The 14,346-nt window shown below is 43.3% G+C and overlaps 1 protein-coding gene across 2 annotated transcripts in view; it reads left to right on the top strand.

Annotated features, from left to right (window-relative positions):
- The window catches only part of RS1 (retinoschisin 1), a 30,775-nt gene extending 24,108 nt beyond the window's left edge, over nucleotides 1–6,667 (top strand). Inside the window, exons 5-6 of one of the 2 annotated variants that reach the window (XM_015443456.3) lie at nucleotides 1,919–2,114; nucleotides 4,419–6,667. In XM_015443456.3, coding sequence (XP_015298942.1) covers nucleotides 1,919–2,114; nucleotides 4,419–4,571 — 349 coding nt within the window. In that variant the 3' untranslated portion in view covers nucleotides 4,572–6,667. Of the gene's footprint in view, nucleotides 1–1,918; nucleotides 2,115–3,160; nucleotides 3,332–4,418 lie in introns of those variants that run through there. The other variant, XM_065538100.2, reaches the window with a different exon arrangement.
- The last annotated feature ends 7,679 nt before the right edge of the window (nucleotides 6,668–14,346 follow it).

Here is a 14,346-nt window from a genome sequence, read left to right as displayed (position 1 = left end):
ATATTAATTAGCATACAGGTTCGTGCTATTGTAACAAAGAGCACCAAAGTATGGTGACTTAATATAGCAGTGTGTTTCTTGCTCACTTAAAAGTTTCATTCATCAGTCAGGCACAGTGGCTTACGCCTGTAATCCTAGCACTTTGGGAAGCCGAGGTGGGCAGATTACCTGAGGTCAGGCGTTCAAGACCAGCCTAGTCAACATGGTGAAACCTCATCTCTACTAAAAATACAAAAATTAGCTGGGCACGGTGGCGGATGGCTATAATCCCAGCTACTTGGGAGGCTGAGGCAGAAGAATTGCTTGAACCTGGGAGGCAGAGGTTGCAGTGAGCCGAGATTGTGCGCCACTGTACACCAGCCTGGGCAACACAGCAAGACTGTCTCAGAAAGAAAAAGTTCCATTCAGCAGTCTAGGGTTGTTACGGCAGCTTGATGGCATGAGGGGCCCAGACTCTACCTTGTTGTTTTGTCGTCCTTAACATGAAGCGTCTATCTTGGGGTCCAGAATGGTGTCTCTCTGTTCTACCATCACATCCACATTCTAGTTAGTGGGGGAGAAACAAAAGAGCAGCAGAGTGTGCATGATTTGCCTTTAAGAACACAAACATATTCTATTGGCCACTTCTGCCCACATCCCATTGACCAGAGTTTGGTTAGGGGGCCCCACCTAGTTGCAAGGGAGACTAACCAATGTCATCTTAGCCAGACGGCCGTTTGCCCAGATGAAACTCAGGGGTTCTATTACCAAATGAGGATGGGAAGGGAGTATCGGGTGGTGATTAGCAGACTCTGTCGGATAAAGATTTCTAAGTCGAAGACGATCGCAAGCACATTTGTGTTTTAAGTTCTCTGGTTCCTGTGGGGCCAGAGCAATCCAGGGAGAGTAGTGGAAGTGTGGCGAGAAAGGAGGGGGCATGGGCTAGAGTGGTGGCGGTGGAGACCGACAGAAGTAGAGGAATTTGAGGCACTTGGAGATGGAGCCAATAGATGGATTGGGCGCTGGAGGTGGAGAGGAGGGGCCCAGGATGGTTCTCAGGTGGCCGACATGGATGCATGCGAGGATGGGGTTTACTCAGAGACGTGGGGTCTGAAAGCGGGATGGGGTGGGGGCACTTAGGGGCTCACGTTGGGATGTGTTTCATCTGAGATGCTGAGAGGCATACAGAAGTCCTCTAGCTGGCAACTGAACTCTCTGGATTTGGGATTTAGGAAAGGTCTGGGATAGAAGTGAAAAGTCAGGAGCCACCCAAGGAGTAAGTCTGGAAAAAGAAGGGAAGGTGGCCCAGGGCTTAAGTCCTACAAAGTTAATTAAAATACACATTAAAGGGAAAAAAGGAGGCGGCGGGGGGGACTACTATAGGTTTCCACAGTTTATGAGGAATGTAGCTAAAATAAACAAATTTAGTTGCTTCAACGGTTATCTGGCTTGACGCTTGTCAAAGCCCTTCTAGATCCACATGGGTCAGTGCTCTGCATGAGGCAGGAATGTCACCATCTGAGGGAAACACAAATAGGTGTGAAGAGAGTGAAATGTGCAGAAAGAATCACCCCGGGAGACACATGCAGAGGGCAGGGGCTGGTGGTCTAACAGCCATGCACCTGCATGTTTTGCAGACAGACATGTTCAACTGCTCCCAAAGGCAATTTCAGCCACACTCTGAGGCATTTCTTTGACAAATTAATCTGGAAAGTTTTTCTCAGGAGGTGGAGGTGCAGGGAGAGGGAGAATGAGATGCAAGTTAAGTACAACAGAAGCTGGACATTCCTAGGAGATAAGGCTCAGACTGCAGCCCAGACTGCCCGAGCTTGGCAGGGGGCTCTTCGGATGTTGGCATCCCCTCGAAAGCCAGCACCTGCCGGCTTTTTGCAGACATGCACAGGGGAAGTCTCCCGGTGACTTGGTATGTTCTCGGCAGGTGCGCCTGGCTCTCCAAGTTCCAGGACAGTAGCCAGTGGTTACAGATAGATCTGAAGGAGATCAAGGTGATTTCAGGGATCCTTACCCAGGGGCGCTGTGACATCGATGAGTGGATGACCAAGTACAGCGTGCAGTACAGGACCGATGAGCGCCTGAACTGGATTTACTATAAGGACCAGACTGGAAATAACCGGGTAAGTTGGGCTTATCCCAAACCACCTTCAGCTCACACCCTCTGGGACTTCCCCTCCTGTCCCTGCACTCCCGTCACTGCCCTCCTGTCACTGCCCTCTGTCAGAGCACTGACTCCGCGGCATGGTGGGTCATCTGCGCTTTCCCCCACAATGCGCTGTGCTCTCTTTCCTGGGCTTGCCTTGGTTCCCAGCACAGTTTGTTTGCAAATGAGTGCTACTCTTAAGTGCAAAAAAAAATTTGTCTGAATTTCCATATCAGTATGCAGTTGCCTGAATTCTTAAGACTGACCATTTGGACTATTTCAACTCACTGGATCATTGAACGCACTTTGCTTCACGGGTGTTGTCTGATGTTATTGATGTGGGTAGAGAATCGTCCGTTTATATAGATGTAGCCTCTCCTATTGTTTGAGACTGACAGAGGGGAGCCTTTTGAGAACCTAGCAAGTTACCCATTAGCTAAATGGTTAAAAGGACTTCACCAGCACAAACACAGAGGAACTTAAACCTTTGGGCAACTCTACATCCTATTAATCTTTGTGGATCGAGACCGAAGTCTTCTTCACCATAGACTAAACACAGTAGACTTCTGACTATATATATATTTGCTATGCATAAAAATGAATTAAAAACTCACTAGCTCTTTGGAAATGTTAAACATCCTTTTTCCTAAGAGTAAGGACTTCCCCAGGCTAATTTTGACATTTAATCAGGTTAAGTAGACATGTACAGCTGAGATTCAGAAGGCTTTGTAAGTCTCTGATGACAATTTATACAGCAAGACATTCATGGGTTGTTTCAAGGACGTTCATGGGTTGTGTTCCTATTGAACACAATAGGAAAAACCATCTTGATACTTGGACATTTCATTTCATTTTTATTCTTATTAGCTGGCTTCTCCAAAAGACATAAGAAGTTTTTCAAGCCCTGTGCTTCTGAAGGCCTTGAAAGTTCTTTGCAAAGAGGCACTTCACCCCTGCACTTGTGCAATCTGGTAGAGCCTGTTCCACCCTCCCCTCTCTTCACCTGGCTCTTGACTTGAATAGGTTCAAAGACAAACTGCAACAGAGAGGGTGGTGTGGGGCAGTGCCACTGTGGAGAAAGGCAAGAACATGGCAGACCAGGCCCTTCCCTTTTTGTGGATGGATGGCGCCAAATGCAACAGCCAGATATTTTCAGGAGATAATCCCAGAAGGAAATGAAATGTCTTCATGGCATCAGGCAGAGCACCATGACTTTGGTAAGAGGGCAAAGAATGATTTCTTTGGAAATAGCGTCAAACATCCGCAGCATGTTTTTACGTTACATCCTTAAAAACATTAAGCAAACCCCCTTTCTCTTTACTCTGGCACCACCCTCCCCTTTCCAGAATCTTCCTTTGAGTTTTTATGTCTTTTTGTTTTCTTTTCTTTTGTTTTTGAGATGGAGTCTCGCTCTGTTGCACAGGCTGGAGTGCAATGGCATGATCTCAGCTCACTGCAACCTCCACCTCCCGAGTTCAAGTAATTCTCCTGCCTCCGCCTCCAGAGTAGCTGGGATTATAGGTGCCCGCTACCGCACCTGGCTAATTTTTTTGTGTTTTTAGTAGAAATGGGGTTTCACTGTGTGTTGGCCAAGCTGGTCTCGAACTCCTGACCTCAAACGATCTGCCCGCCTCTGCCTTCCAAAGTGCTGGGATTACAGGCGTGAGCCACTGCGCCTGGCCAAGTTTTTATGTCTTTTTAAAAAAACATTTTCCAAGTTGAAAAGGTACTCGTCACTTGTATCAAAATAGGAACACACATTTAAGTTTTGGCTTACAACTCCTGAGCCAAGCACGGGTTTTCACTTCAGCCCTACTTTGGATACCTTTGGAACATGTAAGTGTGATGTGGGCCTTTTCAAAATGTCAAAATGCAAAGGATAAAAACTCAAAAGCGATGAGTCAAGAGGCATTTTCTAGCAGCACCCTCCAATACAGCTTTCTGTGATGATGGAAATGTTCACATCTGCATTGTCCAATATGGCGGCCACTTGAAATGTGGTTCATGTGAATTTTTATCTAATTTTAATTAATTGAAGTGTAAACAGACATATTGGCTAGTGGCCACCATATTGGATGGTGCAGTTCCAGATGTTCCGAGAATGTAGGTGTGATGACAATTACTCAAGGTCAGATTTTGGAGGGCACCCGCAAACTCTCTGTGCTTTAACCACTTTCTAATCATTTCCATAGTTAAAAGTTGGGGCTAGCTCCAGAAAGGAACCCTTCTTCCTTTTCCCTCCCCCGATGTGATGGTGACAGGATTTCCTCCATCTCTCTAGGTCTTCTATGGCAACTCGGACCGCACCTCCACGGTTCAGAACCTGCTGCGGCCCCCCATCATCTCCCGCTTCATTCGCCTCATCCCGCTGGGCTGGCACGTCCGCATTGCCATCCGGATGGAGCTGCTGGAGTGCGTCAGCAAGTGTGCCTGATGCCTGCCTCAGCTTGGCGCCTGCTGGGGGGTGACCGGCGCAGAGCGGGGCCGTAGGGGACCCCCTCACATACCACTGGGATGGACAGGGCTATATTTCGCAAAGCAATTTTAACTGCAGTGCTGGGTAGATACTTTTTTTTTTTTTTTTAAGATATAGCTTTCTGATTTCAATGAAATAAAAATGAACTTATTCCCCACTCAGGGCCAGAGAAAGTCAGAACAAAGAAAATGTCCCGAAAACCAATTTTCTTACAAAAGCCTAAGCAGCAGGGGTAATTTTCTGCTCATTTTTTCTCAGTGACACTGTGAAAGGTGCAGTCTCAGGGGAACACAAAGCAGTCCTGATAATTTGAAAATTCCTGTGCTTTACCACATTCAAGACAAAAACATAGTTTCCTAAAGCCTGGCTTTGAATGCAGAAGGGAGCAGTTCCTCCTAGTTAACTTTCCACTAAATCATCGCCAAAGAGGACTTCAGAGCCCGGGGGAGGCAGCTGAGGATCTCAAGGGTGACTGAGTTGCAGGGATGAGTGTGGTAGGTGAGAATCCCAGTGTCCTGAGAGGCTATACGTGACAGATGACCAAAAGCCCAAGGTAGGGGTTTCCTCTGCTCGCAGTTCTCACCTTCAAGGCGGGTCTGGGCTTCCACCCTCATGAACACAGGGATTCGGGAGGGTCCAGAGTGCCCAATACATGCAGCTCCATTCTGCAATCCATTCCAGCAAATTCCCTGTGTCTGTGGTCACCATTTAGGTGATCACACAGGACAGGCTGCGCGTCCAAGTTTATGTAGGGACCCTAAATGACCACAACACAGTACCATTGCCCTTTACCTAGGGCTACCATTTCCCAGCAAACCAAACATAGTTCGAGAACAGCTGGCCCAGGAGCTACCACTGGCTACTCAGAGGAGGCTCATTAGTTGGCTACATGCTTCGCAGGAACTGGGAAGGACTCACATCATAAAAAGGACCATGTGGCTTTTCCCTGAAAGATTCTCACCCTTCCACCCTCTCTGCCTTGCAATACGCAAACTGCGCCTGCTCCTGAAAAGCTCTCTGGGAAGGAATGGGCCTGGCTTTCCGTTCCCGGAGGCGGCGCCTTAGATTGGGAGGTCTCATTGGCCACTTACAGCCCAGCCTGAGATTCCAGGCCCCTCCCAGGAAAAGGCTGTTAAACACGGGGGAGGGGCAGGAGCGGTATATGGAGAGGAGGTGGTGGAATCAGAGAATGAGGCTGCTGTAAAGACTGTCCTGGCCCCAGACACAGGGTAGTCTCCGCTAGCAGCTCATTTCCGAGTTACTTTTCGTTTTCAAATGACAAGCCAAGTGACTAGACTCGCGCTAACACAGTCCTGGACAACACATTCACCTTTTCTGTGAACAGGCAGCCTTCTAAAAGCCCCAAACATCCTCCTTGACGCGTTGGGGGCTCAATTATTTTATATCCAACCCAGCATCTTTCTAGTCCCCATGCTGTATGCTTGAACTTCGGAAAATGCTTTTCCCTGCCCAATCTTCTCTCAAATATAAACATATCACACAGGGTGTTGGGGCGGCGGTGGCGGGGGGGCGGGGGGGAGAATGCATCCCTGGCCTTAGGACACAGGACAAATCTATTTTGGATAGAAACGCCTGAACAGAGACCCTTATTTGGAAAGGTGAATTTGGTCACGACATGGACTGTCAGACAAAATGGCAGTATCCTAAGAGTTAAGGGCACATCAAACACAGGAGTTAAGACAGTGCAGTTCAGACAAAAAGGAGAGGAGGAAACAGGCAGGGAGAAAGGCTCTCCAAATAATTGTTCATGTTGGAAACTTTTGTCACGGCTTTATTGAGATTAAGTTCACATACAGTTTGTATCCACTTAAAGTGTACAATTTGATGACTTTTGGTATATTCAGAGTTGTGCAACCATTATCACTAGATCAATTTTAGAAAATTTATCACCCCAAAGAGAAATCCTGCAACCATCAGCCATCACTCCCCAACCCATTGGCCACCACAAGCCCTCTGCAACCACAAATCGACTATCTCTACAGATTGGCCAATTCTGGACGTTTTACATAAATGAAATCATATAGTATGTGGTATTTCGTGACTGGCTTCTTTAACTTAGCATAGTGTTTTAAAGTTCATCCACGTTGTAACATGTGTATCACTACATCACTCCTTTTTATTGCTGAACATCATTGTTCAGTATCATGTCAAGAGCACATTGTTATTTATCCATTCATCCATTGATGGAGATTTGGGTTTCCACTCTTTAGCAATTATGAATAATGCTGCTACGAACATTTGTGTGTAAGTTTTTGTGCGGATGTATGTTTTCATTTATCTCGGGTATACACCTAGGAGTAAAACTGCTGGGACACACACTCTCGTTTAATCTTTGGAGGAACTATTATCCCAAGTGGCTGCATCATTTTACATTTCCACCAGCAATGTAGGAGGTTTCCACTTTCTCCACATCCTCAGCAACACTTGGTACTGTCTGTCTTTGACTATACCCATAATGTGTGAAGTTGCATCTCAACTGTGGTTTTGATTTGCATTTCCCTAGTGACTAATGATGTTGAACATCTTTTCATGTGTTTACTGGCCGTTTGTACATCTTTGGAGAAACGTCTTTCAGATCCTCTGCCCATTTTAAATCGGCTTACAACTTACTGAGTTTAAGAATTCTTTGTATATTCTAGGTATAATTCCCTTATTGGACATGATTTGCAAATATTTTCTCCCATTCTGTGGATCTTTTTAACTCTCTTGATAGAGTCCTCTGAAGCACAAAATTTTAAACATTTGATGAAGTCCAATTTCTTTTTCTCTTTGCTTGTGCTTTTGGTGTCATGTCTGAGAAACCACTGCCAAATCCAAGGTCAGGAATATTTACCCCTATGTTTTCTTCTAAGAGTTTTATAGTTCTACCTCTTACAGTTAGATCTTTGATCCATTTTGAGTTAATTTTTGTATATGGTGTGAAATAGGAGTCCAACTTCATTCTTTTGCATGTGGATATCCAGTTGTCCCACCAGTTTGCTGAAAAGACTGTTCTTTCCCCCATTGAATAATTTTGGCACCCTTGTCAAAAAACAATTGACCATGAATGTGAGAGGGTTTATTTCTGGAACCCAAGTTCTATTATCTCATTTTCTTCATTATTGTAGCTTTGTAGTAAGTTTGGAAATTGGGGCATATGAGTCCTCCAACTTCGCTCTTCAGGATTGTTTTGGCTATTCTGGGGTCTTTGAATTTCCATATGAATTATAACTAACTTGTCCATCATTGCAAAGAAGCCAGCTGGGATTTCACATCGAAAACTGCTCAAAACTTCAGAATTTAATACACAGTAAGATATATGATTCATAGGACATTTATCTGCAGGTAACTGGCTTACAACAGCATATTATTTACTTCATTCAATTCATATGACAGAATGTATAAAAATTAAAACTTTTATTGAGGGAGATCTGAAGCCTAATAGAATCTTGCTGTCAAACACACAAACTATGCTTGCAGTATCATTTCTTTTGTGGGGGAAACTTTCAATTAAAAATTAAACATAATGTAGGAAAAACTCACTCTTACCTTATTTTAACATATTTACTTTTATTTTTAGAAATGCTAGAGCGCAGTCTACACTGGAGATTGTTTAAAAATTGCGGTAAAATATACACAACATTTGCAGATTTTTAAATAATTAAATGAAATGTTACGAACAAAGAAGTAGCATTAAGTGTTGCCAATATTAAGAAAAAAAAATCTGAGTTGATTCGGGTACTCTGTGTGGGAGGAGGTTACTTGGACAAAGCAAAGGTATTTCCCAGATAGAGGTACTGCTATGAATCCATTCTCAGAGCCCAGAAGATTGAACTCCTAAAGTGACCCTTGGAATGGATGCTCACAGAACCCTGTCTTTCTGTCCACTTGGGGCCTGGTTGCTAAGGCCCACTGACAAACAGCTTACAAGGACTGTCACTTCCCCTGTGGTCCCAAGAGTAGTTCCATGATGGGTCATTCTTAAGCCCAACCTTACAGGGCTGATATGAAGATCAAATAGGCTACGTGCATCTAAAGGGCTTTGCGGACACCTACTGAGCTCTGTGTAACTGGCATTAAAGATTCAGTGATATTCCTTCTCAATTTTCTGAAACTGCCAATTGGGGCAGAAGCAATAGCAATGTTTTATAATAGCAATAATGTTATAAGAGCTCATATTTCTTGAGACTCTGTCAAGTGCTCTGCAGGTTATTATCTCATTAAATCTTCACAACACTGAGGTAGGTACTATGATTACCTCCATTTAAAAATAAGGAAACTGAGGCATAGTGAAGTGCCTTGCTTCAAGTCACATGAGATGTAGGAGATGGAGCCAAGACTCCACCCAGGCAAGCGGACTCTATATCCTGGGGATTTATTTATTTATTTATTTATTTTTGAAATGGCATCTCGCTATGTCGTCCAGGCTGGAGTGCAGTGGTGCGATCTTGGCTCATTGCAACCTCTGCCTTTTGGGTTCAAGTGATTCTCCTGCCTCAGCCTCCCAAGTGGCTGGGATTATAGGCATGCACCACCATGCCTGGCTAATTTTTCTTTTTTTTTTTGTATTTTTTTTTTGAGACGGAGTCTCGCTCTGTTGCCAGGCTGGACTGCAGTGGCGTGATCTCAGCTCACTGCAACCTCCACCTTTTGGGTTCAAGTGATTCTCCTGCCTCAGCCTCCCAAGCAGCTGGGATTACAGGCACGTACCACCACACCCATTTTTTGTATTTTTAGTAGAGATGGGGTTCCATCATGTTGGCCAGGCTGGTCTCGAACTCCTGACTTGAGGTGATCTGCCCGTCTCAGCCTCCCACAGTGCTGGGATTACAGGCGTGAGCCACCGCCCGGCCCTAATTTTTGTATTTTTGGTACAGACGGGGTTTCTCCATGTTGGCCAGGCTGGTCTCGAATTCCTGACTTCAGGTGATCTGCCCGTCTCAGCCTCCCACAGTGCTGGGATTACAGGCGTGAGCCGCTGCGCCTGGCCTGATCCTGGACTTTTAAGCCGCATCCCCAGAGGACCTCCAGCGACTTGTTTCAATGAAGTGTTCTAGTCTCAAATCACATCAATTACCATCTGCTGGGAAAGCGGATGGAAGGTGGCACATAAATTGTTGCGAGCTTTTAGAGAAGAATATGTTACACATTGTGGGGACTTGTTACCTGCTCTAATTAGTACACTTATTCCATAAGTGTAGATAGCCATTTCTAAGTCTGTTACCCTTTCCTTCACTCAACTAAGTTGTCTTTATTTCTGCACCTAGAGTAAACTTTAGACAAAGTTTTTAATATACTCTGTGTTGGAAACTGTTTTTAAAAATCTGAACCTTGGAGTTACTTGAATAAACCTGAATTACTAAAGAGAAACAACTCTGATTGTGACCACCATTCCACTCCATGTCAGTTTCCATACATGGAGGTGCAGTGACTTTTAAGGGTACATGGGCTTTACAATGAACATATTCGGCGTCAAATCCTGGCCCTGCCACTTCCAAACTGGGTGACCTTGGGCAGGTTAATGCCAAGTATGAAAATCTGTTTCCTCATTTACGAAAAGGGGATAATAATAGTACCTGTTTCACTGGGTTGTTGTGAAAATAATAATAATAATAAAAAAGCAAAACACTTGGGCATTGTGCCTGGCCATAGTAAGTGCTATGAACATTAAAAAGTATAAGCACCAAATACTTTGATTCAGTCGTGATAAGATTATAGTTGAAAGCACAGGCCACAAGTTTCCATGTCACTTAAAGAGACAGAGTGAAGAACTGGTTGACACAGTACTTTTAAGAATGGAAAGCACTGACTTTCAGCTCCTACCCTTTGTTTAGAAAGACAAAGAAAGCTGGAGAATGTTTTATATGTAAGTTACCACAAAAGCTAAATTCTTTCCCTCCTGATTGAACATGTACTCGGTTGGTCTTACCCTAAATGATGAAACTGAGGGCCTAAAACAGGGGTTAGTAAACTATGGCCTGTTTCTATAAGTAAAGTCTTATGGGACCACAGCCACAACTTTCTGATTTACGTATCATCCATGCAGCTTCTGCACTACAAAGGTGACAGGGAACTGAAGGGCCACAGAGCCCCCAATATTTACCATCTGGCCCTTTACAGAAAAAGCTTGCTCACCTCTCCTCTAGAATGAAAAAACCCTTATTAAGCTGTCCATCTTTGCTTTCTCCATAGCACTTAGCACAAGATTGGCCTCTCTTCCCATCCTCCTCAAACTACCACGTGAGTGTCTAGCGACGTGCAAAGGTGACAACACTCAAGTATAAAATAAACCAAAGTTTTCAAAATGCCATAAGGGGAAAAAAGCTTTATAAATAGGAAAACAAAGATCAACATCATTAAGTTACAGGATTTGCCTAGTTTTACATTAATTTCTCTTAAACTGATTACAACCTCAAAGGCCCATCATCCTTTATTTGAATTCGAATGCATTCTTTCTTCCCAAGAAGGAACTAAAATGGAGCTGTTCCCAGTTCAAACACAAGGACCACAGTGCTCAAGATTGGGACGGCCTGGCAGTCACATCAGTCAGTGCAAAATCTGCATTTTATTAAAGACATTTGGGAAGATCCATTCAAAAATACATTGTGCTCAGTAAAAATTAACCATTTCATGCTGATAATGAAGGTTATCACGGAGTAGGTATTTGTGTAATATTTACAGCAACAATAGAAATTTTACATAAGTTTAGAATGGAATTACATGCCAGAAAAAACTTGATAAGATGTACCAACACATGATACAAAGAGTTATAGAAACACTTTACAAATGGTTCATAATTCACTTGTGAGGATTTAAGTATTCAACACTTTAAATTCAGTTTGGATTCAAAAATTAAAAAGATTAACAATCACGTCACACCCTTGCCACAGTAGAAAGTATGGAATTACACTTTATATAATGGATTATAAAGTCTGTGCAATTAAGAATTTCCACTGATTCTTCATCTACCACATACTAGATGTCACATCATTCTGGCTTATCCCTATTTTTGTTTCTAAGAATGAACAGGGTCTCAATGTCACCCTGCCCTGTGTCTTCCCAGACACCACCTTCAAGCTTACTAGAGATTGAAGAAGCTCTGAATAGTTAGCTAAGTATATACAGAATAACTACCTGAATTCAAAATGGCACAAAGCAATTCTTGGAGATAGAAATTTGGGGCAATGATTTTGTTTGGTTTAATCGTTTCTGTTAATCAATCCAAGTTTACAGTGAGAATTTACTTCTTTTAATCACCGTATTACCCCTCTAGCCTGACTCAATCAGTGACCAAAGAGTAAACAAGGAGAGGGAAACAGACTGAGGGCCAGAATCAGTTGTGTGTCTCTAGAGAAAACAGGTTCTCTGCAAGCTTTGCTTTCCATTTTGGAAAACCTAAGCCGTGCTGGAGAACTTACACATTCTCTGGGACGATAAGCATCTTGTTTGCTTTGTTTTGTTTTGTTTTTCCGTGAAACTCTACAGAGTTTAAACTGGAGCTTTTGACAATTCTGGCAATAAACACTTTAGTCCCCACAACAGGGACAAAAGTCAAGGCATCTACCTTTTCTATTCCTGGGTTTCTTCTGATTAGACCTGAAGCAGAGCACTAGGACAAGCTTGTCTGCCCCTGAAAGAAATCAGATCAGACTTTTGGGAAAGTAAAATTCCCAACCAAAGGAAGTCCTGAGGAATTCTTAGCAGTCTGTCAAAACAGGGGGGATGGAGGAACAGATAAGGCCTCTTTCTCCCTGATACTCTGTGTTGGAAGAGTAACGAACAAGGCAACTTCTAATCTGCATACAACATGGAGACCGATTTTCAGATTCCAAAGGAGGATCGAAATAGGACCCAAGGATCAAATGGGGTTTCGAGACCTTAACCTTGTGAGAAATGAAGGGCTTTAGAAGTGAAACTAGTTTCACTGCCGCAATTTTGCTGGCCCTACAAATCCAGCGTGCCAACTATTACAATTTTTTTCTGGCAAAATGAGACAAACTTCCCTTAAATTTGGGAGTAAACAGTTGATGAATGAAAATGCAAGGCGGGTCATAATCATATTTAATAGCCTACAGTAAATACATGGAAGGGTGGGGTCAGTGCCCGGAGAGGAGAAAGGTGGAGCCAGGACCAAGCCTAACGCTGATGAATGAACAAACCACTGTGGGAAATGAAGATTCATATAGTAACTGGCTCACACAAAAGCCTACCATTTGTATAGTACATTCAATTCACAAAGAAAAAGAATCGAAGGGGCAGCAGGCCCAGAGTTTCCTAGCCACTCCACTTCTCCCACGTCGCATGTATGCAGATAGATGAGGGACTTCATTTTCTTGCATGATTTCTTACTCATCATTTCTGAGACAGAATTTTTCATCAGCTGAACCAGACCTCAAGATATTCTGTATCTCAGCTGGTCAAGAAGCAAAAGGAAGAAATCATAACTGCTTACAAGTTGTGTTTCTGGTTATTTTTGTAAGCTAGGCTTTTAAGTCTCTGAGAGGACCTTCTTGTGAGATTCTGGCCCCGGGAATTAGCAACAGGACACTTACAACCTTTGTACTGTCTTTTCTATGTCCCCTTTCAAAAAAACCAGAATTGTGGTTTCTTAAACCATAAGTAAGTTTTCTCTGCCTGCACACTTTCTTAGTGATGAACTGAAGGAGGCAAGGAAATATTTCACTATTTTCTGACTTGGTTCAATGTACCCTACCACATTCCAAAGTTCACAAAAGTATGAGTCTGTGGATCTTAGAACCCACAGAGAGCTCAATATCCCACTACCATGCAGGAGGTAACGAACTTCTAGATAGAAAAACAATGCTATCCAGGAAACATGTTCTGACCAGCAGAGAATGTGCAGATTTACTGAGTCCCAGCTGAGCTCCAGCACTGCATCACACTGAGCCACTGCCCTTGCTGAAAGAGTTCAGTCACCACCAGCTCCTAGGTGAACAGAAATAGATCTTTCTACACACTTGAAAAGTAATCCTCTGGCCTTTGAAAAAAAGTTGTACACTATGAGTCATTCTCAATAATACATGGCTAGAAGAAAATAAATGGCTTTTTTCCTTATTTACTCTAAAGACTAGTTTAAGAAGTGAGGATACTATGATCTTAACTAAGAGGGGCTGGAAAGGGACAATGGGATAGCATTTCCTAGTATAGTCCACTAATTCTCAGATTAGGAACATGCTAAACTGGCTAACTCTACAACCACAACATACTTTATAATACACGGTGTGACTAGAGACCGACAGCATAGCTCTGAGTTTAGAATTAAAGTACAACTGCGTAAGGTGAATCTTAAAGCATGTTTTAAAACAGATTTAACCAAAGCATACAGCACAAATACTTCTATATAACAGCCACATCACAACCACCAATACGGACTTTTTTGCTTCTAATTGGTCTGCCATATGCTAATATTTGTAAAGAGCTATTAAATGACTTGAATAAAAAACAAAGACATTTTCTTTCGGGAGACACAGCTAAAAGCCATGGATGCCTTCGAGCAGTTGGTAAAAATCATGCCAATCTGCCAGGCTGTTGCTTGCTTCTAAATATAAGCCTCATGGCTCTATGAAAGATTTTCTAAGGATGCTAACCTAGAATTTAAGTTCTCCAACACCTATAAAGTAACTCTGGTCTCCTTCCAAAGTATGCACCTTTTAGCAGGCCCAAGACAATGGAAACGAACAATAGGATTCCAAGGATTCAGGAATAGTGGTCG

This window comes from Macaca fascicularis, chromosome X, assembly GCF_037993035.2.
Source record: "Macaca fascicularis isolate 582-1 chromosome X, T2T-MFA8v1.1".
Taxonomy (NCBI): Eukaryota; Metazoa; Chordata; class Mammalia; order Primates; family Cercopithecidae; genus Macaca; species Macaca fascicularis.
This window is presented reverse-complemented; position numbering and strand designations above follow the sequence as displayed.